Source organism: Scomber scombrus, chromosome 17 (assembly GCF_963691925.1).
Source record: "Scomber scombrus chromosome 17, fScoSco1.1, whole genome shotgun sequence".
Taxonomy (NCBI): Eukaryota; Metazoa; Chordata; class Actinopteri; order Scombriformes; family Scombridae; genus Scomber; species Scomber scombrus.
Genome location: NC_084986.1, coordinates 7360236 through 7387539, shown reverse-complemented (window position 1 = coordinate 7387539; position 27304 = coordinate 7360236). Strand labels below are relative to the sequence as shown.

Sequence of the window (27304 nt, the reverse complement as noted above, 5' to 3'; positions counted from 1 at the left end):
AACTACGTTTCCCGCCGCTCTCTTGACGCCTCTTGGCTCACTTTTATATCAGACTATTATTGTGTGTGTGTGTGTATGTGTGTGTGTTAGCATGTATATAATATACTTCCGTTGATACTTTTGCCCGTGTGTGTGTGTGTGTGTTTGTGTGTTTGTGTGTTTGTGTGTGTGTGTGTGTGTGTGTGTGTGTGTGTGTGTGTGTGTGTGTGTGTATTACTGCAGTGTCAGTCAGTCAGTCACAGCGTGGTCCTCCTTGCTACACAAAGGCCTTGTCAGCAGCAGTACCAGCAGCCCTGTGTGTGTGTGTGTGTGTGTGTGTGTGTGTGTGTGTGTGTGTGTGTGTGTGTGTGTGATGGGGGTTGTCGAGCTTGTACTGCTCCTCCTTTCTGGAGATTGGAGGGAAGAATCAGAATGGAGGAGGAGGAGGAAAGAGGGGTGGGGTGGAAGGAAAGGGGGGTTTTGAAAATTATGGGGGTGGAGGGGATTATTAGGAATGGGGCCAGTGTTGTTTTTATGGACTCATCTCCAGAAACTGTCAGACGACATGCTCCACTGCTCTCTTTGTGCCCCACTTTGGCCCACATTTTGAAGTTTGGACACTCAGGACTTGTGTTGATCCAAATCTGTTTCAAATGTGCTGCTGTATTAAAATCACTCTCTTTCTTCTTCTTCTCTCTCTTTGTGTGTAGCCCTTCCATCCCATGGTGAACCTGCAGTGCTCTCCGGACCTCAGGATGTTCCTGTGCGCCCTCTACGCCCCGGTGTGCACAGAGTACGGCCGCATGACGCTCCCCTGCCGCCGCCTCTGTCTGCAGGCAAAGAGCGACTGTTACAAACTGATGGAAATGTTTGGTGTCAGCTGGCCAGAAGAGATGGATTGCAACAGGTTGGGACAACAGCAGTGATTGCTTTTCCCGCTCTGGATTTATTATTTTAGCGGGAACGGCCATTCTACGTTTAGTAATTTAAGCAGATTTTCTTCTTCTGGGATTATTAATAATGTAGCAAGCATGTAAAACATCATTTGATCTGTTCACCACAGAATAAAACAGAAAAGGCTTAAAGGGGTCAGGTTAAATGAGGTACACAAAATTCTGGCTGCATAACCAAAATGTGGCTTTCAGGCTTTGATTTTATCATAAAAATTGAAAAGCACTTCGTGTGTTGTGTTCATGAAGTAATAAGAAGCTCCGACATTGACATTTGATATCTGACTGCTGAACCATGGCATTCATTTCAACCATTATTGTCACAGAAGCCAAATTATAATAATTTATAAAAATTAAAAGTACTCAGCCAAATCAGAAAGTTTCTTTATGAAATATGACAGTAAACTGAATATTTTTAGGTTTTGGAGTATTAGTCGGATAAAATGTCACTTTGGACATCAGGAAATTTTGTTGGATATTTTTGATACTTTAATTCAGTAAATGATACAAATAATGCCTAACTAATCTGTAAATTAACCAATAACCAGCCAATCATTTATTTTAATACAAAATGTTAACAAGGACTAAACTGCATTTCCTAATTGTCACAAAATGTGCTCTGGAAGACAAACGTAATTTCAAAGATTTTGGGCCTCCTGGTGCCTTAAGGGTCTTCCAGTAAGATGCTGGTCACGTAATTTAAAAGTCTCTGGTTCAAGTCCAGATGGTGACCTTTGTTATACATCATGTGACCACCAATCTTGCCCCTCATTTGCTGTTAGCTCTCTCAAAAAACTTAAAAAACAATGATGACACAGTGATAATGTTGCTTTGACTACGAAAAGAGAAAGTGACTGATTGTCAATAATGTAATGTTCACTTGTTTTGTTATAAATACAGTTTCTATTAAAAGCTTCAAGCTCCAAAATGAACCAGATCGTCTCTTTGTCTCCACCCAGGTTGCCGGACTGTGACGAGTCCTACCCTCGTCCCGTAGACCTGCTGTCCAGCTCAGACTCCACCGAATCCCCGATCTCCGTCCAGCGAGACTACGGCTTCTGGTGTCCCCGAGAGCTCAAAATCAACCCCGAGCTCGGCTACTCCTTCATGGGGGTCCGCGACTGCTCCCCTCCCTGCCCCAACATGTACTTCACGCGCGAGGAGCTGACGTTTGCCCGCTACTTCATCGGCGTGGTGTCCATCGTCTGCCTCTCCGCCACCCTCTTCACCTTCCTCACCTTCCTCATCGACGTGTCGCGTTTCCGCTACCCGGAGCGCCCGATTATATTCTACGCCGTGTGCTATATGATGGTGTCCCTAGTGTTCTTCCTCGGGTTCCTGCTGGAGGACAGAGTCTCCTGTAATGCCGCGAGTCCTGGGAGGTTCAGGGCTTCGACGGTGACTCAAGGCTCACATAACAAGGTCAGAAAGTCTTTCCTGTACTTTGAATCCTTTACTGGTTTATTTCATCGAACATCCTGATAATAAATAATCCTCGATCTGGTCTTTCTCTCTCTCTTTTCCAGGCCTGCACGCTTCTCTTCATGGTGCTGTACTTCTTCACCATGGCCGGCAGCGTCTGGTGGGTCATCCTCACCATCACCTGGTTCCTGGCGGCCGTTCCTAAGTGGGGCAGCGAGGCCATCGAGAAGAAGGCTCTGCTCTTCCATGCCTGCGCCTGGGGGATCCCCGGGATCCTCACTGTCACTCTGCTCGCCATGAACAAAATCGAGGGAGACGGTATCAGCGGGGTTTGCTTCGTGGGGCTCTACAACCTAACGGCGCTACGCTGGTTCCTGCTGGTCCCCCTGGGACTGGATGTAGTGGTGAGGAAGACTATAATAAAACAAATAGGACTGCAGAGATTCACTGTTTCCTCACAAACACAAACACTCTTTAGTACTATTGATTCTTGTTGCTTCATGTTTCATTGGGGAAATTTTATTAAATTTTTTTTTCATTTAACCTTTTAAAAATAGATGATATTTAATCTTTATTTAATTAAAACTGTTTTGGCTCCCAGTTTGAAAGATTATAAAACAGAAGATACAACCTCTCAACTGACTGTGATCTACTTAACAAGATGATTGAAAACCAGTAAAAACCAGTACATCTCTCTCTCGTAGGTTGGTGTGGCTCTGCTGCTGGCGGGCATTGCGGCACTGAACCGAGTCCGCATGGAGATCCCACTGGAGAAGGAGAACCAGGAGAAGCTGGTGAAGTTCATGATCCGTATCGGGGTCTTCTCCGTGCTCTACCTGGTGCCTCTGCTCACCGTCCTGGCCTGCTACCTCTACGAGAACAGCTACAGAGCCGTCTGGGAGACCACCTGGGTCCAGGAGAAGTGTCGAGACTATCACATCCCCTGTCCCTACCAGGTAACGCACCCGACTCTGTTATAACCAAGCAGACACACAGACGGAGACGCTCTTTAACACAAACTGGGAATTTAGTGATGAAGAGAGAAGGCAGAGCAGCTGGAAGAAAGATGATGGGAGCCAGATGTGTTTGGATACAAATACATTAGACAGCAGTGACCCTGTGTGTCCTGAATATGACTCGACTGTGTGTGTGTGTGTGTGTACGTTAACACACATTGACGTACTTTCACAGTCACACATGACACTGTGTAGCAGTAACTCTAAGGCTGCTTTTCTTTTTAAGGAGCACAGAAGCTGCAGTTGCCTCCAGCAGCTGTACAAACACACTGCAGCTTCATCTGATAGAGCTGTTAATAATTCAAACAGCTATATATCTCAACCTCCTCCCTCCCTCCCTCCTCTTCTTCCTCTCTGCAGTTCCTTTCAGCCAGGTATCACCTCCCATGTGAGCAGCTGCCGTTGCACATCTGTTTTTACCGCTCCATTTTCACAGTGGAATTTTTTTGTGGTGGTTGAACAGAGAGTGAGAGAGTGTTGCAGGCGTGCAGCTGTGCGGACACTTTGTGAGCAGTTCTGTCTGACTAAGTGTACAATTTTTAAAAAATTCAATTTGAGATCATTTTAAATCTTTGCAGCTGGAGACACATTTGAAGTATATCCTCTTGTAGAAATCTGATTTATCAGGTTTTATAAAATGCAGACGATGCCGTGACAAGATGCTACCGATATGCACTGAGGAGGATTCACATCAGATGTATCGTCCTTAATCTGTCACGTAAACTCTGCATTGTGTAAGAGAGCAGTGCTGTAATCCAGTGTGTGTGTGTGTGTGTGTGTGTGTTTGCTGGGACAGGATGGGGTCAGCAGGGTCGTGATGGTTACAGCAGATCTGAACTCGAGCTACATGTGCTGAGCAGCTGCGTGCAGCACTGTCTTCTTACACTATAAACCACTCTACTATTTTACATGCTTCCAGGTTTCAAAAAAATGTACACACACCCCACCTCCGACACATACACACACACACATAGAGAAGTCCCTAACATGCATCAAAAGATAGCACAGACTCAAAGTGCCTTTCTATATTTATCTTAAAAGCCTTTCCCTGAGGCACGAAGCTCTACTGTGCTCAACAGCCCCTGAGTGATGCTCAACGCTTCCTCTGCACAAAACAAACACACACACAAACACACACACTTGTCTTTATATTCTTGTAAGGACACTCGTTGACATAATGCATTCCCTAACCCCCTACTCTAACTTTAACCATCCATGCTGAATGCTTAAACTCAACTATTTAACTGAAGCTCAACCCAATCTTAACCATAACCTTATAGTCCATGGGCCAGATGGGACCAGATGTCGGTACCACTTAAGGTGGCAAAGGTTACGTATAATTTTTGAAAACACCCATGACTGTAGATGATATTTTGGTATAATAACCTTTCCTGAATCAGAGCTGTATTACAGTTATCAGCTGTTGAAGTTAACCTCCCCCTATACATTTTATTTTATAGGGGGAGGTGCAGATCATCGTTTAGGCTCATGTTCAGGATATTTTTCAGTGTTTCAAAATATTGTGTTTGATATCATTTTAAAGGGGACACTCTATAAGCTTATTATAGTATATTCAAGCTTATTTATAGCTTATTCAAGTCCTTTTTGTGAATCTTTATGACAAGTATAAAGTGGTAACTGGAGAAAAACAAACCTTTAATCACACATATTTAAAAGAAAATCCTAACCCTCAAATTAGCCTTTGAAGTTGTGACGACTGACAAAAATGTCCTCACAATGTAGAAATGTCCTCACAACCCACAAATGTCCTCACAACCCACAAATGTCCTCACAACCCATTAATGTCCTCACAACACATAAATGTCCTCACAACACACAAATGTCCTCACAACACACAAATGTCCTCACAACGCTGGTTTTCAGCTGAATATATGGTTCTCTTAAAGATATAAAGACACACACATACATACAGCCATATGCTGCGCTGCTTTCACTGCGATTAATCAAAAGAACAAGAGACGTCTGTTTTTTACGTCTGCTTCAGGTTTAATAAACTACATTCAACTATTTTTAGCACTCAGGTTTTTCTCTGAGCTTTTTAGCTGCTGTGTAAAAAGACAAGGAAACGCAGCAGAACTTCTGCCATCCATCCAGTCTGTAAGCAGCATGTTGGTCGAGTCTTTCGGCCTCTTATCTCTCTGCTGTAATGAGTGTATCTGTAGATCACTGAGCCTTGGGGGGCTCTCTCTCTCTTTCTCTCTCTCTCCCTCTTTCTCTCTCTCCGCCCGGCTCCGCTCATAATGAGGCCATCATGACTACATCTGTGTATGTCTGCATGAGTGCCTGTGTGTGTGTGTGTATATGTATGTGTGTGTGTTACAGAGGCAGAGGCAGCAGTTAATAGTATATCTGTGGCTCTCGGCATGGCTGCTGTCGGTGGTGCGGTGACTCTGCACGGCGTCATCCTGCTGTTTTGTCTCCTAAACTTAAAAGCTGGAAATAAATGACCTCACTCTGTAATTAGTGGTCATGAGTATCAACTTAAGATATTTACAGCACATATTCAGACAAACATTTTTTGTTCTTCGGGCTGCTGCGGCTTCAGTACATTTTAATTTGAAATGAAGTAATGGACGCTACATTAAAAGTCTCAGCTTTAAGTTTAGAGCTGAAGAACTTCCTGTGAATGACGTGACCATACCTGGGTGTGTTTTATTATATTTTTGGATGATTGCATCGACTCTAACAAGACATTATATTAAATCTAGGGTTAGAAATAGTATCTCACTGTCCTGCAGCTTACTATAAATCAGTCTTCTTCTGTACAAGTTGCCTTTCATGTATGAACACACACACTCACATGCACATATTCCTCCCTGTAGGCCTTCAGTGGGCGTATTAGCAAACTTCTTCCTCCCACGTCTACCGAACGCACTCATGTGATTGATCTGCTCTCTCGATCACACACAAATCTCCAGACTCTAACTGATAACCTTTTCTATCTCTCTCTCTCTCTCTCTCTGTGTGTGTGTGGGTGTGTTTCTTGTAGGTCGAGAACACCAGCCGTCCCGATCTTGCCTTGTTCCTGATCAAGTATCTGATGATGCTGATCGTAGGAATCCCTTCGGTGTTCTGGATCGGCAGTAAGAAGACCTGCTTCGAGTGGGCTAGCTTCTTCCACGGCAAGAGACGCAAAGAGTACGTACTTTAAAAACAGCTCCAGATTCAGGATTTTGTGCTTCACACTTAAAACTTTAAAAGGGGAGTCAGCCATAGTACGGTATTACAGAGACAGGGTTTTAAAAATATGATACTAAATATTTTAGCAGCCAAAAAAGGTTTCTTACATAAGTTTTTGTCCTGGTATTTTTAGCTCAAGCAGAAGGCAGAACATTTTGTCTCTTTGTAGTGATAATTAGATAAAAAAATAAAAAAAACTCCTTTCAGTGCATACTTTGTTCAAATCAGTTGGGAATAACACGACTATTTTTAACGCTTCCAACAGGAAAAACTAATAAAGAAGGTTATATAAAATAATAAAACAATGCAGCCTGTAAACAGACTGACAGCGTCTTGTTGAAATATAATCTCCACTTTAAATACAAGTTAATTAAAATAGAAAGAAAGAAAAAAAAGATACTTGTTGGATTTAACAAATGCTACTGAAGTCCTCCTTTACATTCGAAGCTCCATCTCCATGGTAACGCTTCCACTGAAACAAATGATCATTAACGAGCATTAACGGCCCCCTGTGGAGTCTTCTTGTAAACACACTACAAGTTATTTTTACATTCAGTTTCTCATCAGAACAAACTGGGGGAATCCATCCAAGTTGAACAAATGAGTCGAGTCGTTTTCCTTTTCATGTAAAACATTTTGAAAAGCTGATTTTTATTTTTTGAATATCCTTGGCTGAGACCGCACTTGCAGACTTGTGGACTTTATGAGTGCTGAGCGGTGTCCAAACCACAATTCACCAAGTTGAAGGCAGAAGGAGTCTCAAGTGGACTTTCTGCAATCAATCAATCAATCGATCAATCAAACTTTATTCATTAAGCACCTTTCATGCTAATGTAATTTTAAAGTGCTTCACAGTTGATTGACAAGCTGATAATGAGACAGAACAAGTGTAGATCGAGGACAACATAAAGAAAAGGAATTAAAAAAACGATGAAGGAATAAAAACAAAGAACACATTACAAAGAAAAAAACAAAAAAGAAAAAGATTACTCATAATCCTTCAGGAATCAGCTACAAAGTGAGGATGTAAAAAAAGTATAGTAAATAATAAAGAACTCAATAATTATCATAATAATATCTATAGCAATAGGCTATAAAATTGTGATATTTGATGACATTTGCTTACTAGAACTTGGATTTTTATATCATAATCTGCTACACTAGATGGGCAAATGTTGCTTTTTGACCATCTACAATGTGAAACTCCACAGTTTTAATGTGAAAATAACATCAGCTTAATATAAATATTATATATATAATATTAGTGTTCAGCAGTAAAATGGGAAAATCCCACTGAGCTTTCTAATCACATTTGTTAACAGTAGATTAAATCAGCAGATATCAGAAAAACACTGAATTACAGCATTGAGGAGGAATTTCAATTAGTCTCCATGGAAACACAACAAGTCTTAAGTCCTTCTCAGAGCCTCTGGTAGGCCAGCGCTCTCACAGACTTGATGTGATGACAGCAAACAAGTCACAGCTGAGTCCGCAAGTCCAGAGGGTTGACGCCTCAGTTTAAGTCCATGTGTAATGGCAGTCTTCTTCTTCTTCTTCTTCACATTTATTTGTGTGTTACTGCCACCTGTAGATCAGTGCAGTGATGTGAAACTGGAGGAACAATCATCTTTGCGTCTTTGTGCAGAATATAAATACAAAGGGATAAACTCCACAGATTACATTTTAACCCTTTCATACTGTTCATTTTTACATTTTAGAGCAATAAAAACACCATATACACATTTCCTTTAGTCCTAATGTGACCCATAGTATACAAACATGGAAATAAAATGCATCATACACAGACTTTATATTTTCCATTTTTCTCCTCTCGTTTCTCTTATAGTTCAAACTTTTAGACTTTGAGGTGTTTAAACTGCAGAATTTGATCGTACTCTGCGGCACACAGTGGATAAAAAGTGTCGGGATCGAGGTCACATGATGATGATGATGAAATGATGATGTCGTCGTAGCCGGGTGTGTGCGTGATTGCGTGTGTGTGAGGCTTCGTGTGGCTCGGTGGTGAACACAGGCCCTTCTCTACACTCACTCCCCTCCCCTCCAAATTCAGAGCATTAACCCCCTCTCCCACCGCCTGCTCCACACACTCTTCCATCCTCTTCTACCACACCCGACAACCCACCACCTTCCCCCTCTCCCTCCCCACCCTCCTACGTCTCTCCCTGCCCTACCTACCTCCATCCCCCTCCTCCTCCTCCTCCTCCTCCTCCTCCTCCTCCTCTTCCTCCTCCTCCTCCACACCCTCCCTGCCCTCCTCCTTTCCCTGCTGCAGCGGGATGGTCAACGAGAGCCGACAGGTGCTCCAGGAGCCCGACTTCGCCCAGCTGCTGCTCAGGGACCCCAACACGCCCATCGTGAGGAAGTCGCGGGGCACGTCCACCCAGGGCACCTCCACCCACGCTTCCTCCACGCACCTCGCCATGTTGGACGAGCCACCCAGCGCAAGCACCAGCCGGGCCGGCTCGGTCCGCAGCGCCCGCTCCAAGATGAGCAGTTACCACGGCAGCTTGCACCGCTCCCGAGACGGCAGGTTGGTTTTCCAGCAGTCGCCAAAAAAATGTTACTTATGAAAATGTTGATGATTACAAAGGGGGTACCATCTGATGTCAGACCTTTAAGATTTAGTTCAGGAGGGTTTTTTCCTCATTTTTTAACATTTAACATGTTACTGAATTCATATATTGCTGTTTTTAATTCTTTGAAATCAATATTTTTTATATTTAAAAAATAATCATGATGTGCACATAAGCTTAAATGGTGTCACAGTACCAATTAAGCCCATGCCAGACTTTTTACTTTTGACTTTTTTCATAAAATATCTTTATTCTATATTCCAAAAATGTACATGAACTAATGAATACATTTTAAAATGAGAGATAAATGTTGCTTTATAAGAAATGATCTCCCTTATAAATCATGTCAGTATCCATGAAAAACACCTGAACTTAGATGTTGGTGCTTAATGGGTACACTTACCCTAAGAAAAGTAATCAAATGTAATACGTTACATTACTTTGATTAAGTTATTGAAATAGCTACATTACTTATTACGTTATAAATAGGGAAACTAGTCTGTACTAATCTGTAACCTATTACATTTCCAAAATACCATTCCCAACCCTGGTCACCACCTCCACCTTCCTTTAACCTTTACATACTGTTCAGGTTCAAATTTGACCCATTTTTTCCATTTAAGAGCTGTAAAAACACCACATAAACATTTCTTTTTAGCTGGACTTTTCCTAATGTGACCCACAGTATAAAAATGGGAAATAAAAAATTCAAACATGTTTGTTGTATTCATCATATTCTATAAAATATTCTCCTGGACCATAAAATATGATTGTGAATGTGTGTAGAGACTAGTGAGTCAGAAAATGAACAGTATGTAAAGGTTAAATCATTCAATCCTTCTCAGTCACAGATACACGGCCTCCAGTTTCCGGGCGGCAGACGACCGGATGCCGTACGGTAGCATGCCGCGCCTCAACGACCAATCCCAGTCCAGGCACTGCAGCACCAACCGCCTAGACAGCCTGTCGCGGCACGGCTCCACCCAGAGACTGGAGAGCCAATCGCGGCACAGCAGCATCAGAGACCTGGGCTCCGTCACCCAAGCTGTCCTCGGCGTTCCCGGGAACGGGATTCACAGAGTGCTGGAGGAGGACGGAGCCACGGCCTGACCTGGGACTTCATCTTTTTGGAGTTTTTTTTTTCTTACAGGAACTTAAAGAATGTGCAAAGATCCACGAAAAACTTTTTAAAAACTGAGCTGAAGCACAAATATGATGCTTTCTTTTTTTAACTGTGAGCTAGTCGACATCCAGCTGGGGTCTGAGTGTGGATTGATGCCTTAAAAAAACGTCCTCTCAGCTTTACCTGATCTTTACTAGCTGATCCCCAAAAAACTGATGATTTATGATGGATTTCTGTGGTCCTGATGTGTGAATATATAAAAAAAAAAGAAAAGACAAAGCTTCTTCTGACACTACTGAGCCGACTTCACTGGACTTTCCTTCTACTGTACTGTTTGTATAAAGGACTCTGAACAAGATTTGAGATAAAGCAGGGTATCTTCTTCTTTTCTTTTCTCTCTTTTAAACATTTTTTTTGGCACCTGTTCAGCTTCTTCACGTTTCAATGTTTCAGTTTCACATTCCAGATCAAGAACAGGTCGCATTTCTGAAATCATATTTTGCTGGTTTACTTGTGTGTAAGATTTGTTTTCACTCTCGACAGGAAACTCGACACGTTGGCGAGGATTTTAGGGAACAAACAGCTGATTTTAAGAAGGTCTGAGTCTAGATATATTTCCTGGTTTAAAAGGCTGCATTACAGTAAAATGATGTCATTCTCTTAACTTCTATCCGTCCATTTTCTATGCTGCTTATCCTCTAGAGCAGTGATGTCCAAACTACTCCATAAAGACTAGACTTTTTGTGCAGTATAAACACACATTAAGAGCCTCCTGACCATGTTTTCCAGTGTTTAGACGATGTCACAACTCAAGTATGTTGCAGTAAATCATCTCACTTTAGAGTACCTGCAGATATTTGCAGCCAAGACTAAATTTCCCTGCAACTAAAAAGGCTCATCTGTCTTTGACTCCTATTTAAAATTTCTCCAAAAATTCACACATTTTAGCTTTGAATCTAATAAATAGTGCTGCTGCGTTGTATTTTTTTTTAGGTATCTCTCCACTCTATCACACCTGATTCTGCTAATTAACTCGTTATCAAGCACCTTGATGAACTTCAGCTGCTTGATAACGAGTTAATTATTAGAATCTGGTGCGTTAAGAGTGGGGAGATACCTAAAAACATGCAGGGCAGCAGGGTTGGTGACCACTGATCTACACTAAGTGTGTCCTAACTGGTCCATAAAAGGCCATTCCAATCAATTAACTCTGTAGACTGAGATCAATCGATTAAATGTTAATGATGAATTAATTGAGTCAAGCCTGATTGGTTTGAATAAAAACCTGCAGCCACATTATGGCCCTTTATTAGAGAGTCTGGACATGCCTGCTCTAGAGGGTTGAGGGCACTAGCACCAATCTTTGAGAGGTGGGGTACATCCTAGACAGGTCAACACGCTGTAACAGAGTTAACATGTCATATATCACACCTAGTGGCAATTTAAAGTTACTAATTAATTCAACCTGCATGTTTTTGGTCTGTCCAGTGGATTTGAACCGAGAAACCTTCTTTCTATGAGCCGACAGGACTAACCACTACGCCACTGTGCCACTCAGTTATTTAAGCTGTTCTATTATTTGGCTTTACCCACTTAAATCATTATATCCACATTACTGATGATTATTTGCCAAAATCTCATTGTGTTAATATTTTAAGTCATCCTTACAATATCATATTTGATTTAGTTCTTAATGACCCAGCCTTTGTTTTAAGTCGCTGTTGATGCTTAAAATCTCCTTGTTTCCTTAAAATTCATTCTAGTCAGTTTCTTTCAAAAGTTGCATTATGTCGCTGCATTAATGTGTAGAAACAAGAGGAAAAAGTCTCCTTCTGTCATTGTTTTTGTTTTCTTTTTGAATGAAAGGGCTGAAAACTCGAGAACAAAAAGCTGAATCCAAACTCCTGCCTTACAGTTAGTGTGAATAGAGACGAATAGTTTTGAGTTTATTCGCCCTTTAAAATTAGAGTCAAATTCTGCATAGCGTCCTTACTTGTATAGTTACTGTAAATGTTATAGACCAACATTTTCTTCTTTAGCGGCAACACTTTTTGTGCATAGGATGTAAAAAAACTGAACTTTTGTGGGTTCATTTGTTAAATTTTTTAATAAAGTTTTTATAAAAAGATCAAAGACGATGTTTTTCTTTCTCTTTTTTTTTAACCCTTTATAGGACACTCATTGAAATACTTGGACATTTAAACCCTAGAGAGTTATTGGGGGATATAACATGACTTCTTTTTAGAACTTTTTAATGTTTTATGTTGCAAATAGGGTCCTTGAAGTTACCATGTATCAGGGGTGTCAAATATACGGCCTGCAGGCCAGAACCGGCCCACCAAGAGGTTCAATCTGGCCCGCTGGATAAGTTTGCAAAATATAAAAATTTGAAAAAAGTGATTAGTGCGTCAGAGGTTTTTTCCCACCCTGAGCAGAATACAGTAGATATATATTGTGGTCTTTTATTTTAAATATTCATATATTGAAAATTGTGCAAAATGTCATCAATCAGGAGCAAAATAATCTGTAAAAAAACAGACATAATGTTGAAATTGGACTAATTTCTCTTCATCTCAGGTTGTTCATCTGTTTTGAAAATAGATGGTTTATTATAGTCGAGTTATATTATATATTATTTATAGTTTATTATGCAATGGTTTTACTGGTCCGGTCCACCTGAGATCAAATGATGCTGTATGTGGCCCTTTAACTAACATGAGTTTGACACCTCTGTAGCAGCCGATAACGTAATAACGACTGATAATTTAATAAATGTGCCTGTTTTTTTATGTAATAATCCGATAACGTAATAAAAATCCTGAATAACATTACATTATTGGCCTGGTAAAAAATAATCCTTTACAAGTGTTAAACTTGATATCCAATAAATAAAATTTAAATAAAGCGATATTAGTATATTATGACGTTATCTGTCATTAATATGTTATCGGCTGTTATTTTCTGGGTCATTATTATGTCATCGGCTGCTACAACCCCTGCCATATATGGTTCCTCACCGGTCTACAGGGGTAAATCATTTACCAAAAAGTCTCTATATAAAAACTCCACATGGCTCTACAACCTAATGGGGAGGGGGGTGGGGAGGTATTTAGTTTTTTTACAGAAGTTACCAATTATAGTCACTGATCCGATAAAGGGTTAAACAGAAGAAATAACCACACAGTAACACGCTGGCTCAGTATTTGTAACAGCCCTCCGCTTTATTGAAATACATCGGAGTCAGGTTAATATAATGAGTTCTCCACATAAGTGTGGCAACCAGTTCCATACATTATTTTTTGTTGTTTTTTTTTTTGACCTTACACCTTAAATATTTTTTTTTTTTTAATTTTGTGCAAAAAAGAATCTACATCACCTGTAGTGGGTTATCCTCAGTAAAACGCCCAAACCGTTTTCAAGAAAAAAGGAGCCAAAAAAAAAAAAAAAAAGTCCAAGTAAAACAACAAAAAACCGAAAAAACAAAAAATGATTACATCTATAACATGCAAAACTGTACAAATTATTACAAAGCAATCCTAGAAAACAAAAAAAACAAAAAAAAGTGTGTAATATGATATGAAAGAGCAAAATTATATAGAAGGTACTGTAGATAAGACCTCACTGAAATGCAAAAGGCGTTTTTGAATTTTTCCGAGATTTATTTTATCTTCCTTTTTTTTCTTTTCTTTTCTTTTTTCCACTGTGGCACCTCAGCCGTCAAAGCACCTGTCACCTTTCACCCCTGAAACCATGTTCATCCACACCCCCCCCCCCCCCCAGCCCCTCCTCCTTGGGTCAAATCTACACTACAACCACTCATCTCTGCTTCACTCACTCCTCACCATCTCTGTTTTTTTTCTTTTCTTTTCTTTTTTTTTTTTTTTTTTTAAACACGCTCGTTTTTCATCAAAAATGAAAAGAATTCATTGGTTCTGACATTTTTTTCCTGAGTTTCTTTCCTCTCTCCTTTTTTTAAACTGGGATAACTGGGATCACTTCTTCTGTACAATAAAACCCCCGCCACCCCTCCACCACCTCCTCTCTGAGCTAATACATTCTACAGATTAAACCACCCCCACCCCCACCCCAGCAGGAACTTAAAAAAAAGGAGACTCAATAGCTTAAACAGTTTCTTAAAGAGGTGCTCGTTTGGAATAAAAACCAGCTTAGTCTTTTCTCTCCCTCTCTTCTCTCTCTTTTTATATAAAAATGGAATAAAACAGTTGGAATAGGCCGTTTAAAGAGGGGGAATCGGCAGGAATGACCACCGAAGTATTTAAGTTTCCCTTTCTATAACAAAAAAAGACGATAAACTGGAGGGATTTTGACCCCTCTCTGTGTGTAATTAGAGTACAGTATGCTGCAGATAATACCACATAATAACCACATTATAGTTAGTGATGAGTGTTTTTAAAAGGACAGTTTTCAGCTCAAAAAATATAAATCACATTCTCGCCTTTTGTATGTGAAGTGAAGGAGCAGCAGCAGAATCAGAGATGAACAGAGGTTAACAGGCTTTTTGTTTTTTTGGCTGTGAATGCCGAGTGCCGTAAAAAAAAACGTCCTGCCAAAAAGAGAGAGAGAGAGAAAAAAAACAACAAAATACCCCCTAAGGGGAAATGGAAAAGTTGGGTGCTATTTCATCTGCGGGATCAGTTATTGAAGTGTTTTTTACATTCTTGTTTTTAAGTGTTATTTTTATTTTTTTTTAATGAACAGATCATCAAAACATTCTTCAGAAATAAGCAAAAGGCTGTGAGAAAGACGATATTATAAAGTCACACAATGTCTCCCTCTTTCTTTCTTTCTTTTTCTTTCTTTCTGTCCATTTTTGGTTAAATCGAGCTGATTTAGGAAGGACTGACCTACAGATACCAAAGCAGATCTGGACACACACACACACACACACGTGTTATAACTTGTTGATTTAAGCAGTCGGAGCTCTCGCCTCTCTCGACAGGAGGAGCAGGACAAAAAAAAAGAAAAAGGCATAATGCTGCATAATAATAATAAAAAAACACCATCTCAGTGTGCAGATAACATGTGCGGTAGTGATAAAAATGCGTGTGTTCACTCTACAGTACGGGGCAGTAGTGTTCAAATCCATACACAGTACAAGTCGCTTCACTCTAAATGCCAATGTGTGTGCGTGTGTGTGTGGAGAGAGAGAGAAAAAATAATAATAAAAGAAAGTGTCATACATACAATTAAAAAAACAAAATCTAAAATCAATCAATTAATTAAAAAGAAAAACTGGAAAGTGGTTTTAAAAATGGCTTTTTGTGTGAATACAACCCCAAAATCACTCAAAAAAAGAAAAAGAAAAGTCAAAAGAGGATTTTTCTTCTTTTCTTTCCCCTGTGTAGTTCTCTATAGTATTTTCCTTATCATATATTACTCTCTACTTTGAACCTATGTACATTTTACTGTGATGGGAATCTGTGAGTTGGTCAGTTTGGTTGTACAGCAAAAAAAAGGAAGAAGTGGTACGTCTTAAATAAAACGCTACGACACGACAGACGACATCATCCCAGGTGCTGCTGCTGCTGCCGGGATGATGATGATGATTGATGATGATGACGTTGTGTCGCTCGCACTGGACCAATGAAGAGAAAGAGAGAGAGAGATAGAGAGAGTAGCACAGAGGAGCCGTGACGATGCCTTATTAATGCTGCTGCTGCTGTTTGTAGCTGAAAATATTATAAAGTCACTGCACTTTAGTATCATGAGCCAAAAAATTAACAAAAAAAATAAAAATCATTGCTTTCCTTTCTCTCTCTTATTTTTTTTAAACATTTTTCAATAATGAATGCAGCTTATGACACTCAAAGAGAAAGCAAGAAGAGTTTAAGTGATGAGCTGTGTGTGGCGTTTAAACTCCACCTGTCTGCTTCAGCCGTGAAGCAAAGAAAAACAAAAACAAAACAAGAAAAAAACAAAAAAAAACCTCCCTTTCCTGTCTAAGATCGATAAATAAATTAAAATATTGTCCCCTAAAACCCAAAAGGGTCCTATGTACAAGTACAAATCATTTTCTTTTAATAAGTAATCCTCTTCTTCTTCTTTTTTTGTTGTTGTTGTTGTTGTTGCTGCTGTTGTTGTTGCACGGTGAGGTTTTTGAGTCTCGACAGTGGCGGTGAGAGTGGTGGTGGGAGGAGAGGAGGGCTGGGGAGGGGTAGGGGTAGAGGAGGGGGGGATCAAGTGCTGAGAGCAGAGTCGTGTCAATTTGGACCTCGAACGCATCGCTCGGAGGCAGAAAGAGCAGAGAGAGAGAGAGGGGGGGAGGTTGTCATTCCTATATCATCATCATATGCCCTTTTCTTTATTAACACACACACACACACACACATGCACTCACACACACACATTTGCACCCTCAAACATCAGCACCCACATGTACACCACCACTAATTTATGATAACTTCTCCCCCACCGAAATTTCCCTCCAAAATTAAAAATTAAAAAAAAAGAAGAAAATAAGAAAAATAAAGACGACACTTTCTTCGTGCCCCGACTTGGAAGTACGCTGAGACAGATCGAGGAGGTTTAAGGTGGGACAAATGTTCATCGAGGAGGAGAAGAGGAGATGGGAGGGGGGGACTAGGAAGAGGAAGAGGAGGAGGAGGAGGAGAGGGAGGGGTGGGCAGCGGCAGACAGGAGGTGCAGTTCTCTGGGCAGTGAGGGGAAATATTTCAGAAAGGATTGCGAGAGGTGTAATAGGTGGAGAAGGTTTTTTTTTGGAGAGTCCTGTGCTGTCAGTGGGTTGTGGGGTCAGGTGGGCGGTTTGGCGGCAGGGGGTGGGGGGTAGTGGAAGAGGGGCGGGGGCTCATGTGTCCCAGCCCATCCGGTCTGTGCTCTCCAGGGACAGGGACTTGGTCTTGTGTGGGGAGGCCGGACTCGGGGGGCTGCTGAAGGTGGAGCTGTTGGAGGCCGTGGAGTGACGCGGTGAGTCCGAATCCTGGAGGAGAGGAGAGGAAAAGAGAGGGGAAAAAAAGAAGAAGAAGAGATGAAGAAAATGGGTGAAAATAAAGGGATAGAAGAAAAACATATTAATTAATTAGATTTTATGTTTTAATGTATAAAAATATAAAAACGTCTATATTTAAATCTTATTCTTAATCTGAGCTGAGGTGGATTTTCTGCTTATTCATTTGAGATGGAAAACACCACTTCACCCCCTCCCCAGCCCCCCTACAAACACCTCGTCTTCCACTACGTTCCACTTCATCAGCAGATGAAACGGCTCAATTGACCAGAAATGATCAGCTGGAGGAAAACAAACATGCGGGGGCAGGGCAGATGAGAAAGGGGGGAGGTAGTGGTGGTGGTGGTGAGGTGAAGGGGGAGCGGGTTCACCCTCATACTGTATATCACATACAGTATGATTTAAATCAGTGGTTTATAATTAAATCTGAGAATTTGAACCCCCAAAAAACACACGATCACGATGCTGACGTGTGCGGTTCAGTGATGATGAAGTCAGATTTATACAGGGGGCCAATAATCAATTTATTAATAAAGTAAAAAATAATCAGCAGTTGGAGCTATAATGAAACTTATCATTAGCTGCAGTGCTATAGCCTATAAACACTTTAAAATTAGCTCCATTTCAACCCACTACAACAGTAAAATCCTGCTTTTGCATTATTATTATTATTGTTTGTCTCAGCAATGGTATTTTTTCCTTAAAGACGTATTAAAAAGATCTTAAAAGTCATTAAATTTGTTCTTAAAATCTGTGCAGATACTCTGTAATGTGCATTTATTTTGCTGTGAAAAGAGTATTAAATCTCCTCTGTCAAGGTCTTATAAAGCTTTAAATCTGAGTTCAAGAAATGTAGCAGCAACACTGTTATAATGATCTCATGTGTCCTTTTTTTCCAGTTCAGTGAGTAAGACGATGATGGCACAGCACAGCGGTCGTCTCCTGTTTGGATCTGACACGAAGAGCACAGTCATCCTTTTACTGTGTCCTTTCTAAACATCCACAGCTACGGGAAAAACAGACTGAGGAGCTAATAAAAAATAAAAAAACAGAAAAACCCCCACAGACACTCAACACTTCAACACTTGTCATGTCAGCTAAAGGAGATGAAGCGCACACAGATGAGTCAGTGCAGACAGGCAGCGGCCGCTGCTGATGTGTTTGGTGTTTTTATGAGCACGAGCGGCGCTGCCCCCGCTACACTGAGTCAACTCTTTATCTGTTCGCTCATATTGATTAATCAGACATTAGAGCTGCAGATGTGCGTCAGGATTCACTCTAATAACGCAGCTGTATCACATTTATTTTAATTAGGGCTGGGCAATAAATCAATATTACATCGATATCTAGTATTTTATAGATATCGTCTCAGATTTTGAATATTGTGATATGTAATAAGTGTCTTTTCCTGCTTTTAAAGGCTGCATTACAGTAAAAATTTAATTTTCTGAGCTTTACAGACTGTTCTGTTATCTGCCTTTATCCACTTAGTCATTATATTCACATTACTGATGATTATTTATCAAAAATCCCATTGCGTAAATATTTTGGGAGCGCACCGATAATCATCCCTACAATATTGTCAAAATATAGATATTGAGGTATTTGGTCAAAAATATTGCAATATTTGATTCCGCCCATATCACCCTACCTTAATTCTAATTTCCAGTCTTATTGATAATGATTTTTTTGGAGGGAGTGTTTTGGCATCCAGGTGAGCACAGACTAACACAGAGTACATTTTATTATATTATTTGTGCTTTTGAAACATGGGTGGGCCGCTGGGGGAGCCGTATGGAAGCGGACATGCTCTGTGATTGGCTGAGGTGGGAGGAAGCAGCAGCAGCACCCGGTGACGAGACAGGCTGATCGTGCATCTGATGCTCCGGTGAAGGATGTGACAAACCCATCAGACATCAGACGCCGCAGGATGTGACGGGGGCTGAAATGGTGCAGCGAGGAGGAAGGGGGGGGGGGGCAATGACAACATATGTGTGTGTGTGTGTGTGTGCTTATGAATACACATATAACACAGTTGGCATGTGGACACAGTGCTCCAAAAAAGTGTGTTGGGTGCAAAGTCGTTGCAGCTGTTGACATTACCTTCATCTTACTAAGCAGGGTCCTTAAAGCCCTTTTCAGATCGGGGGTCTTCTCCGACGGTGATACTGCCTGCCACTGCAGAGGAGAGTTCAGACTCAGCGCCCAGCCCACAGACAACATGCTGGGGTGGGAGGATAGGGGAGAAAGGGGGAGGGGGGCGGGGCGCAGCTGGATGAGGGTGGAGAGAGGCGAGACATGGCGGCAAAATGGTGTTGAAAGCTTCCAGGCTTGAGGGCCATGAGGATGGGGAGCCACAGGAAGGATGGCAGGCAGTTTTAGAGGAGGTAGGTAGATGGGGAGGGAGGGGGGGGGGGTTGCCCATAACCGCAAAAAAAGCTACCGCAGTCAATGTTGACATGAAGTTTGATAAGCAACGCAACTGAAACTGTGATCTAAGCTGCAGGGTTAACTAAGTTCTACTAATCAGGAAGCAGGTCTGGGTCTTAACTCGTCATACAGGCTGGTTAAAGGGGGTCACAGTGAGTCCAAAATAAACCTGAAGCCGGCACCATGATGGGGGGCAGAAGGGGGGGGGGCAACGACAGTCTCTCTCTACATTTGCGGGTAAAAAAAAGGAGAAAAGCCAGAGGCCTCACTACCAAAGCGCTGCTGCGGAAGTATGACATCACAGGGGAGCTAACCAATCGGTCGGAGACGTGGGATGGGGTGACGGGGCCTGCACACAGAGGCTGGGATGTTTGTGACGGATGGGATAGAGGGAGGAGTTCTTTCAATGGGGGAACAACGAGATCCGTTTTTTTTTTCATCAAATAAACTTCATCTCTAAATGACTACAATCACATGAAGGCATTCAATTTATAACAGTATGTCCAATCACAGTTAATTAAAGATGGAGTGTGTAATAAAGACAAGATAAGAGGTTTTAGTTCCCTGTAACCATTCCTAAAATTCCTAAAGTCCTCTCTTATTTCTGATCAGAGCACGGGGTCGACCACGTATGGAGCCGTAGAGGACATGTGGGTGTATGTACTGACCTCTCTGTCGAACTGTGAGAGCGGAGCGTCACCACAGTCCATCCCTCCTCCGGACGACAGGGAGCTCTCGGAGGGAGAGGTCATGGTCTGGCGTTTGGATCCGTAGCTGCCCCCAGACAGCTCCCTGCGCAGCGCACTGCCGTTCTGAGAGGACGAGCCTGAGAGAGAGAAAAGGAGGAGGACAGACAGAGGGAGTCAGTCCAGCCTGCGGAAGGGGAGGGGGGTTGGGGGGGGGGGGTTATTATGATCTGCTGTTACTCACGTATGCCCAGTCCGCTGCTGGCGCTCATGGAGCGACCCGGCTCGGCCCGGTTCTTGGTGATGGAGGGGATGCTGACTGACCCGCTGAAGCCCGCGCGGCTCTCCTGAACACGGACGTTCTGGTTTTAAACACGCACAGGAAAAAATCGTGCGCACACATACGCACAAACACACACACACGCACACAAAGGGCAGAGTGCCGTGCAGGGGAGAGGAGAGGAGTGAGGGAGGTGCAGATATACACACAGGTGTCACGCTCACACAACTCAACACTGATGTAACCTGTATGTGACTGAACACTTGAGATCTGGGCAGGAGGATATGCATTTAAATGATTTAAAAAATGCATTAAAGTGTTTTTTTGATGCATAGACGCAACAGGTCAGATGGAGGGAATCAGTGAAGGATTATCACTGTGGATTTATTATGTGATTCTCAGCTGTTCAAGTCAGGTTATAAAATGGGGACGAACATGCTGGACTCTCACCGACAGACTGTTTGCAGGTCTACACACTACTGTTTTATTTATATCTATGTGCCTGTTTGTTAAAAATGCGCTTATTTCATGCTTAGTTTTCACTTATGTAAAATGTGTGTATACCATAGGCAGGTCTTTAAGGATCTGGATCCCGTCTCCTGGTCCCATGTGGGCCACGTGGTTGAAGTTTGTGGGGTTGGAGATCAGTTTGTTCCTCATCTCTGGATCTCGTAGCATCTCTCTGGAAACACACGCACACAAAAAACATGAGTAGAGGCACGAGTGCAGCTGTAGATGTGTGTAGACGGTGCAATCAGACTGAGGCAGCTGGAAAGTGAACGCTTGTGATTCTGATGTTGATGATTTTAGATTTCACTGATATGTTTTTATCCCCTTTTACAGTCTTTCCCCCTAAGATTTCATAACCTTTTGCAACATTAAAACAGACAAAAAGTGATAAATAATGCAATAAAGGACGATAAAGATAAAACTTAGGAAGAGGAAAGACAATAAAATGAACTTATAAGCTGCTGCACATAAAAAATATACATTAGAAACATCTATAAACAAATATAATACATATTAGAAGAGAAATCTTAATAAAGAATTAAAACTACTTCAAAAACTGTCAAAAAAAACTTCAGTCGCAGGTTGTTAAAACATCTTCCTGGCGTTCAGAGCAACGTGCTGCAGGTAAACTAACCTCCTCTGCTGAAGTCGCTCTTCCTCTGGCACCCTGAAGGAGAAGCGTCTCTTGTTGTTCATGCTGCGCACCATCTGCTTCCTGCTGTTGTCTGACGTCTCCGGAACGACCAGCTCGTCACCTTCTGGAAGATTGCAGCAAAGTTTCCATCAAAGTGTTGCAAATGTGCACACAGAGAGGCAGATAATGATATCTATGCTTCTACAGCTGCTTAAGATGCTTTTCTGTTACAGAGCATCATATAAGGAATAAAAGATGAGTTGCATAGTGTTTAAAAGATCTCCATTCAACTATCTAAACCCTCACACAAAACACTAAATTCTTACCGGCCATCTTGTTTCTGAAGTAGATCAGCCGGACTGTTTCCAGGCCGAGCAGATTCAGAGAGCCGTCGATGTTCAGAGGTCGCACCTGCAGAGAAATTACAGAAATACATAATCAATACATTTCCAATAAATGAACTGTACTCCTCTGTTTCTATCTAGGAGTTTATGAAAACTTCAATATATGGATTTTATTTAACTGTTGATGCAGCAAAAGAAACAAAATAATAAAATCAGGTTGCTATTCTGAAGGGGGAAAATATAAATAATTCATTTAATCCACCAGGTGGCGCCAAAGATGCTTCATTTCTGCTGAGGCTGCGGTCAAGTCACATTCAAAGCATTCACCTTCTTCAGAGGGATGGTCTGAATCCACTCCATGGTGTTCACGTCAAACACGTCCACAGCGTTCTCACTGTACAGTGACAGGTAGGGGGCGTTGTAGCCTGGAGAGAGAAAAAAAAAACCAAGTTAAAATCTCTTTGGTTGTGTATTTTTTATTTATCATTACTGTTATAAATGAACATTATTTCTACACTTACATGCAGCGTTGGGCACGGCTGGCCACATGAGCTCCTGCTGACGTGACCTGCGGCCCTGAGAGTCCACGTACACCCCGATGGAGCTGAAGCACAGCAGCAGCTCTTTGCTAGAAATCTCCACGGCGCAGAGGGCCTCCAGGTTCTGCTGGGGGATGAAGGCCAGTGTGTGGTCCTCGTGGTGGAGCAAGTTGACCGGGGACACGTCGCCGTGGACACTGTGGAGGTGATCGATTTATTAGATTAAGATTTCTTTTAATAAGAAGCAGAACATTGAAAACCATACAGGAACGTCTCTACTGTATTTAAAAAAGTAGTTAAGTAGACAGATAAGATGAGTAGGGTACCTGTATCGGGTGAAGCCAGACTGGTAGCCCACATAGAGACGCTCACTGAGCAGACCCATCCACTGGACGGGCCCCGGGGCCTGCACCTCCCGCAGCCGACGGTGGCGCCCTTTGCTCTTATTCACCTGGAGAGAAGAAGAGTTTTTTTGTTAGTATAAACCGTGCAAAAAAGAAATATTAAGTTCCTATGAATGGAGATAGTAGCTTGGATGAAGAAGATAAGAAACAGTCTCTTAATGACTCATGACAGCTTCCAGGTGGAAGAGTGAAACTGTTGTTAAATTGTGTGCAAAGATAATAAGTCAGTCAGTCAGTGTTTTTTCTGACCTCGTAGCAAATGATTTGTCTTTTCATGGCGACGCAGAGGCAGGTGAGCGAGCCGTTGCGGACGGGGCCAGAGACGATGGTCTGGCAGCCCTTTGTCTCAGCTAGCTTGTAGGACTCGGTCTCGCGGCCATCCAGGGCCTGCGTGGGGAAGAGACGGACGTGACGGTTCCTGCCGGAGATGACGGCCAGCAGCTGCTCCTGGAGGATCAGGTCGATGTGGTGCACCTTCTTGTTGTCCCCCACCCGGATAATTTCTAGGAGGATGGAGGGAGAGCGAGGGCATTAGACGAGAAGAGAGGCAGGCGGGTTTTGGAAACAGATCATCAATCAACTCTCTCTAATCGTGTAAACATCTAAAACAAAAATAACAAGAGCTCAGAGAAGGAAAACACAGCGTCCAAGTGGATCTTACCATCTTTGGTGACATGGATGACAAAAAGGCCTTCCTCGTTGCCAAGGGCGACACGCTCGTGATCTGACGGGGCAAAACAAATGAGAAGAGACGGTCATTTCAGAGCCAGACGGTGGACAGAAAAGGGCATCCTGTGCAGAAAATGTTCCAATCTGCTAACTCCTATTTTCATAACAGAGTAGACGCTGAGCTGCGGAGTATAGACGGTTGCTTGACTGTAATTGGTCGTCTTACGAATTCAGCCTTTAGCCACAAAGGTCAAAATAATGTCAAAGATGAGGATTCAGCTGTATGTGGAGCAGCTGAGCTAAGAATACACAAACGAGGATGTATTTATCTCTGAGATGATGGATACAGATTGGATGATAAAGACATGAAGGGGTTTTAATAAGCAGCAGCGTATTTACAATAAATTCGGTTTGGTTAGTGCATTGATTCTTTCTTTTATCGTGTGTGTTTCGGGTCTTTCGTGCCCACCTATGATAGCAGCAGACTGTGTCGTCTTGATGAGTGGCAGCGTGCAGTCGTAAGCCTCCTTGGGGATGTAGACGAACCGCTCCTTGAGCTTGTTCTTCTTGAGGATGCGGTGGAGCTCGTTGAGGAGACCCACCCACTTGTTCCTCTCCTGATCGCTGTCGGCCAGGATCAAGATGGAGGGCTTGTGGCTGCTGGAGGGAGAGAGCTGGGACGCTGTCACCTTAAGGAGAGGAAAGGAGTGGACAGGATGCGAAACGTCACATTAAAACATATTTTTGTTGTTTTTAAGCTGCTGATGCTTTAATATTAGACAGAACTTACTCTGAATATACACGGGATGTCTTTGCGGCTGGCGTGGATGACATCGGAGGCCAAAACAGAACTGACTGAAAATTCTTCGTCCCTGAATGAAATAATGAGATCGAAGGTTAATCTTTGATTTGTTATATCCATTGCTGGGACAAAACAACGGCTAAAATATTGACAAAGGCCTTTAAATTTCCTAGTTTCCCATATCTGACCATCAGTTCAAAACCCAAAGATATTCAGTTTATTATCAGAGAAGACAGAGAATACAAGCCAATATTCATACTTGAAAAGCCAAAGCTGAAGAATGAAATAATGAATTAATATCAGATTTACTGATTAATTTCCTGTCCATCAGCTAATAAATGAATCAACCGACTGATTCAACTCTAATATTTATACTACATGTGGTCGTCTTACCTCATATCTATAACTTGGCTGACTACGACACTCGGCTGTGTTGCTTTTCCTTCTCCCAGTTCATAGAGGAACAGTTTGAAGTCGCACACCACAGCCATCGCCCTCTGCCAACCCTTCTTCACCCCTGTTGGTTTGGGCACCTATGACACATAAAAAAACAACTCAGCTTAGTCATTTAACACTTTAATCAGTACCAAAGCTTGCAATTAAAATATCTTCTTGAGTGTTAGAAATGCAAATATGCACGAAAACAGGTTTGATTCCTGCTTGTGTTATCTGAACATGAGTGTGAGGAGTCATGGCAATTTAAAAATAAATCAATACATCCACCAAAAGCAGTATTTTATGTTTATGTTTAAGTGGATTCAAGCAGAAAATAGAGACTGAAGGGTGACGTTTTATTTCCAGACTAAATAAACATCTCAGACGCTGCGGCTTGTCCCGACGTCTCCAAACATCTGCATTCTTTTCAGCTGACTGTCTCATGTTTGTGTGTTGATGCAAACAACCGAGTCGCCAGCCAGCAGACAACTGAGGCCTTTGTCAGTGTTACTCACCCTGACGTGGCCCTCATACGCGGTACCGATACCCCTCTGAGGGTCGATACCCAGCGGGCCCTTCGTCTGGTCCTGCGGCACGGGACACACAGCTGGAGCCTTGTCCGCACATGTTACATGGCAGGAGAAGTTACACACTGGAGGAGAGGACACCGAAAGAGACGATATGAAGACAAATCATTAAAGACGACAGTGATGTAGGTTTTAAGTGCGTTATAGTTAAAATGACGTCTTACCTTCACAAGTACAACCTTGACGTATGAGTCCCACCATGAGAGAAGTGCACTGGTTACACTTAGTGGGCGTGTTGAATGACTTCACCACAAACTGATGTGCTTTGGGCTTTGGAGAAAAAAACAACAAACTTTTATTAATCTTAACGTGAGGTTGAATGTGTGTAACCGATGAAGTGTGACTGCACAGAAAAAGTATCAAACCTTAGGGGAGGAACGGCCGATGCTGCCGTACCCTCCTGAGCGCATGGTGGGGGTCTGGACTGTGCGAGGAGGATGGTCTATCAACTGCATGAGGGAACACACAAAATATTAAGCAGTGAGACACAGCAGGGCATCTTGGCTATGTATTAGTAGTAACATAAAACTTAAACTAAGAAGCAGCTCAGAGTAAAGTCTTTGACAGCTGGCATTAAATTCACTAAATGCAGTTTTCTCATATTGATCACCAAGGAGTACTGTACCATTTGTTTTAAATTACGACCTTTTAATTTGAGAAAGTAGCAAGACACCTCTGTTCCCACTTTGACTAACAAGCGTTTTTCTGAATGCCATTAAAACAGGCACAGACTGGAGTCTCCGGTTTTCACTCGCAGCATCTCATTCGACAGTGAAAATGTGCCAATGTTCAATTTAGATTGGCGCCTCATGCCAGCCTCAATGTTGTCCCACTTATTGTGTTGCACTGCTGTTGTTTTGCATTGCTCCATAATTAAGTTACTTACAATTCACAAGGGCTGACCTATCTGACAGTCTCAGTATTGTGAGATACTCTGAGTAGCTGTTTCAGCTGAAAGTTTGATTGCAAATAGTCAATTGAACGAGTATGGAAAGTATTTGGACCCATTTTTCTTGCCAGACAAACATGCTGTGTTTGTGACAGCGGCTCCTGAAGCTAGGCGTCACTATTCTTCATCATTTTTCTTATTTTCCTCATCAGGCTTTTTTATTTCAGCATGTAGCAGTCACTGTGGTCTACAGATACTCAGCCAGACTGAGGGATTGTGGGATTGTCTGACCTCTATGGGCTCCATATCGCTAGCCATGGAGGGTGAGCGCGAGCGGGACTTGAGGTGGGCCTTGGGGTCATCTTCCCGGGATGGAGTGTTGGAGGGGGTGAAGTTGTCCATAGAGTCCACCTGAGAATAAAGGAACAAGGTGGTGATGAAGCAGAGGGACAGAGGAAGATGAGAAGAAGAAGAGAGGAGGAGGCAGAGAGAAAGAAGTACAAAGGGTTAGAGGAACAAAACAAATCAAGAGATAAATGTGGAGCATCCATGCTTGGGGGGGGCTGCCAGAATATACCAATGGGGAAATAGAATAAACAGATATTGTGGTCTGGACTTTGAAAGCTTACATAGTCAGACTGACCACAACTTTTATTGTGCACCATGTATAATAATAATAATAATAATAATAATGATACAGCCCACAGACCATGCTAATTGGCAGCACCACAAGCGTATACCATCCACCATGCACGGTGATTCATAGAGCTACACCGAGGAACAAAAAGGAAGACATACACACACCAGTGCACACAGGCAGTATAT

The 27304-nt window shown here is 42.2% G+C and overlaps 2 protein-coding genes across 8 annotated transcripts in view; one reads left to right on the top strand and one right to left on the bottom strand.

Annotated features, from left to right (window-relative positions):
* The first annotated feature begins 689 nt into the window (after positions 1 to 689).
* Positions 690 to 10272, top strand: fzd3a (frizzled class receptor 3a). 3 transcript variants are annotated; one of them, XM_062437267.1, is made up of 7 exons: positions 690 to 886; positions 1889 to 2351; positions 2456 to 2755; positions 3056 to 3307; positions 6378 to 6490; positions 8949 to 9119; positions 10014 to 10272. In XM_062437267.1, exons 1-7 carry the CDS (start codon positions 702 to 704, stop codon positions 10270 to 10272), a joined length of 1743 nt encoding a protein of 580 aa, XP_062293251.1. In that variant the 5' UTR covers positions 690 to 701. The 3 variants fall into 3 exon arrangements, with proteins under 3 accessions (XP_062293251.1, XP_062293250.1, XP_062293249.1); XM_062437266.1 differs by having other exon boundaries at positions 6378 to 6526; positions 8862 to 9119; XM_062437265.1 differs by having other exon boundaries at positions 6378 to 6526; positions 8640 to 9119.
* Positions 10273 to 13458: 3186 nt separating this feature from the next.
* Positions 13459 to 27304, bottom strand: part of cdc42bpab (CDC42 binding protein kinase alpha (DMPK-like) b) — an 85216-nt gene continuing 71370 nt past the window's right edge. For 3 of the 5 annotated variants that reach the window (XM_062436646.1, XM_062436648.1, XM_062436647.1), the window contains 19 exons: positions 26771 to 26890; positions 25956 to 26039; positions 25755 to 25860; positions 25519 to 25655; positions 24962 to 25101; positions 24557 to 24638; positions 24236 to 24455; positions 23759 to 23821; positions 23347 to 23600; positions 23020 to 23144; positions 22676 to 22890; positions 22482 to 22579; positions 22137 to 22221; positions 21811 to 21934; positions 21231 to 21348; positions 20631 to 20748; positions 20369 to 20526; positions 19374 to 19448; positions 13459 to 17243 (listed from right to left, as the gene is read on the bottom strand). In XM_062436646.1, coding sequence (XP_062292630.1) covers positions 17112 to 17243; positions 19374 to 19448; positions 20369 to 20526; positions 20631 to 20748; positions 21231 to 21348; positions 21811 to 21934; positions 22137 to 22221; positions 22482 to 22579; positions 22676 to 22890; positions 23020 to 23144; positions 23347 to 23600; positions 23759 to 23821; positions 24236 to 24455; positions 24557 to 24638; positions 24962 to 25101; positions 25519 to 25655; positions 25755 to 25860; positions 25956 to 26039; positions 26771 to 26890 — 2454 coding nt within the window. In that variant the 3' untranslated portion in view covers positions 13459 to 17111. The remainder of the gene's footprint in view (positions 17244 to 19373; positions 19449 to 20368; positions 20527 to 20630; positions 20749 to 21230; positions 21349 to 21810; positions 21935 to 22136; positions 22222 to 22481; positions 22580 to 22675; positions 22891 to 23019; positions 23145 to 23346; positions 23601 to 23758; positions 23822 to 24235; positions 24456 to 24556; positions 24639 to 24961; positions 25102 to 25518; positions 25656 to 25754; positions 25861 to 25955; positions 26040 to 26770; positions 26891 to 27304) is intronic. The other 2 variants (XM_062436649.1, XM_062436650.1) reach the window with 1 other exon arrangement.

What these genes read in the sequence shown, in the direction of transcription:
- fzd3a (XM_062437265.1), top strand. Translation starts at nt 702, where the DNA reads ATGGTGAACCTGCAGTGCTCTCCGGACCTCAGGATGTTCCTGTGCGCC. An exon ending in CTCAAGGCTCACATAACAAG is followed by an intron (nt 2,352 to 2,455) that starts GTCAGAAAGTCT and finishes TCTCTTTTCCAG; the next exon opens with GCCTGCACGCTTCTCTTCAT. An exon ending in ACATCCCCTGTCCCTACCAG is followed by an intron (nt 3,308 to 6,377) that starts GTAACGCACCCG and finishes TGTTTCTTGTAG; the next exon opens with GTCGAGAACACCAGCCGTCC.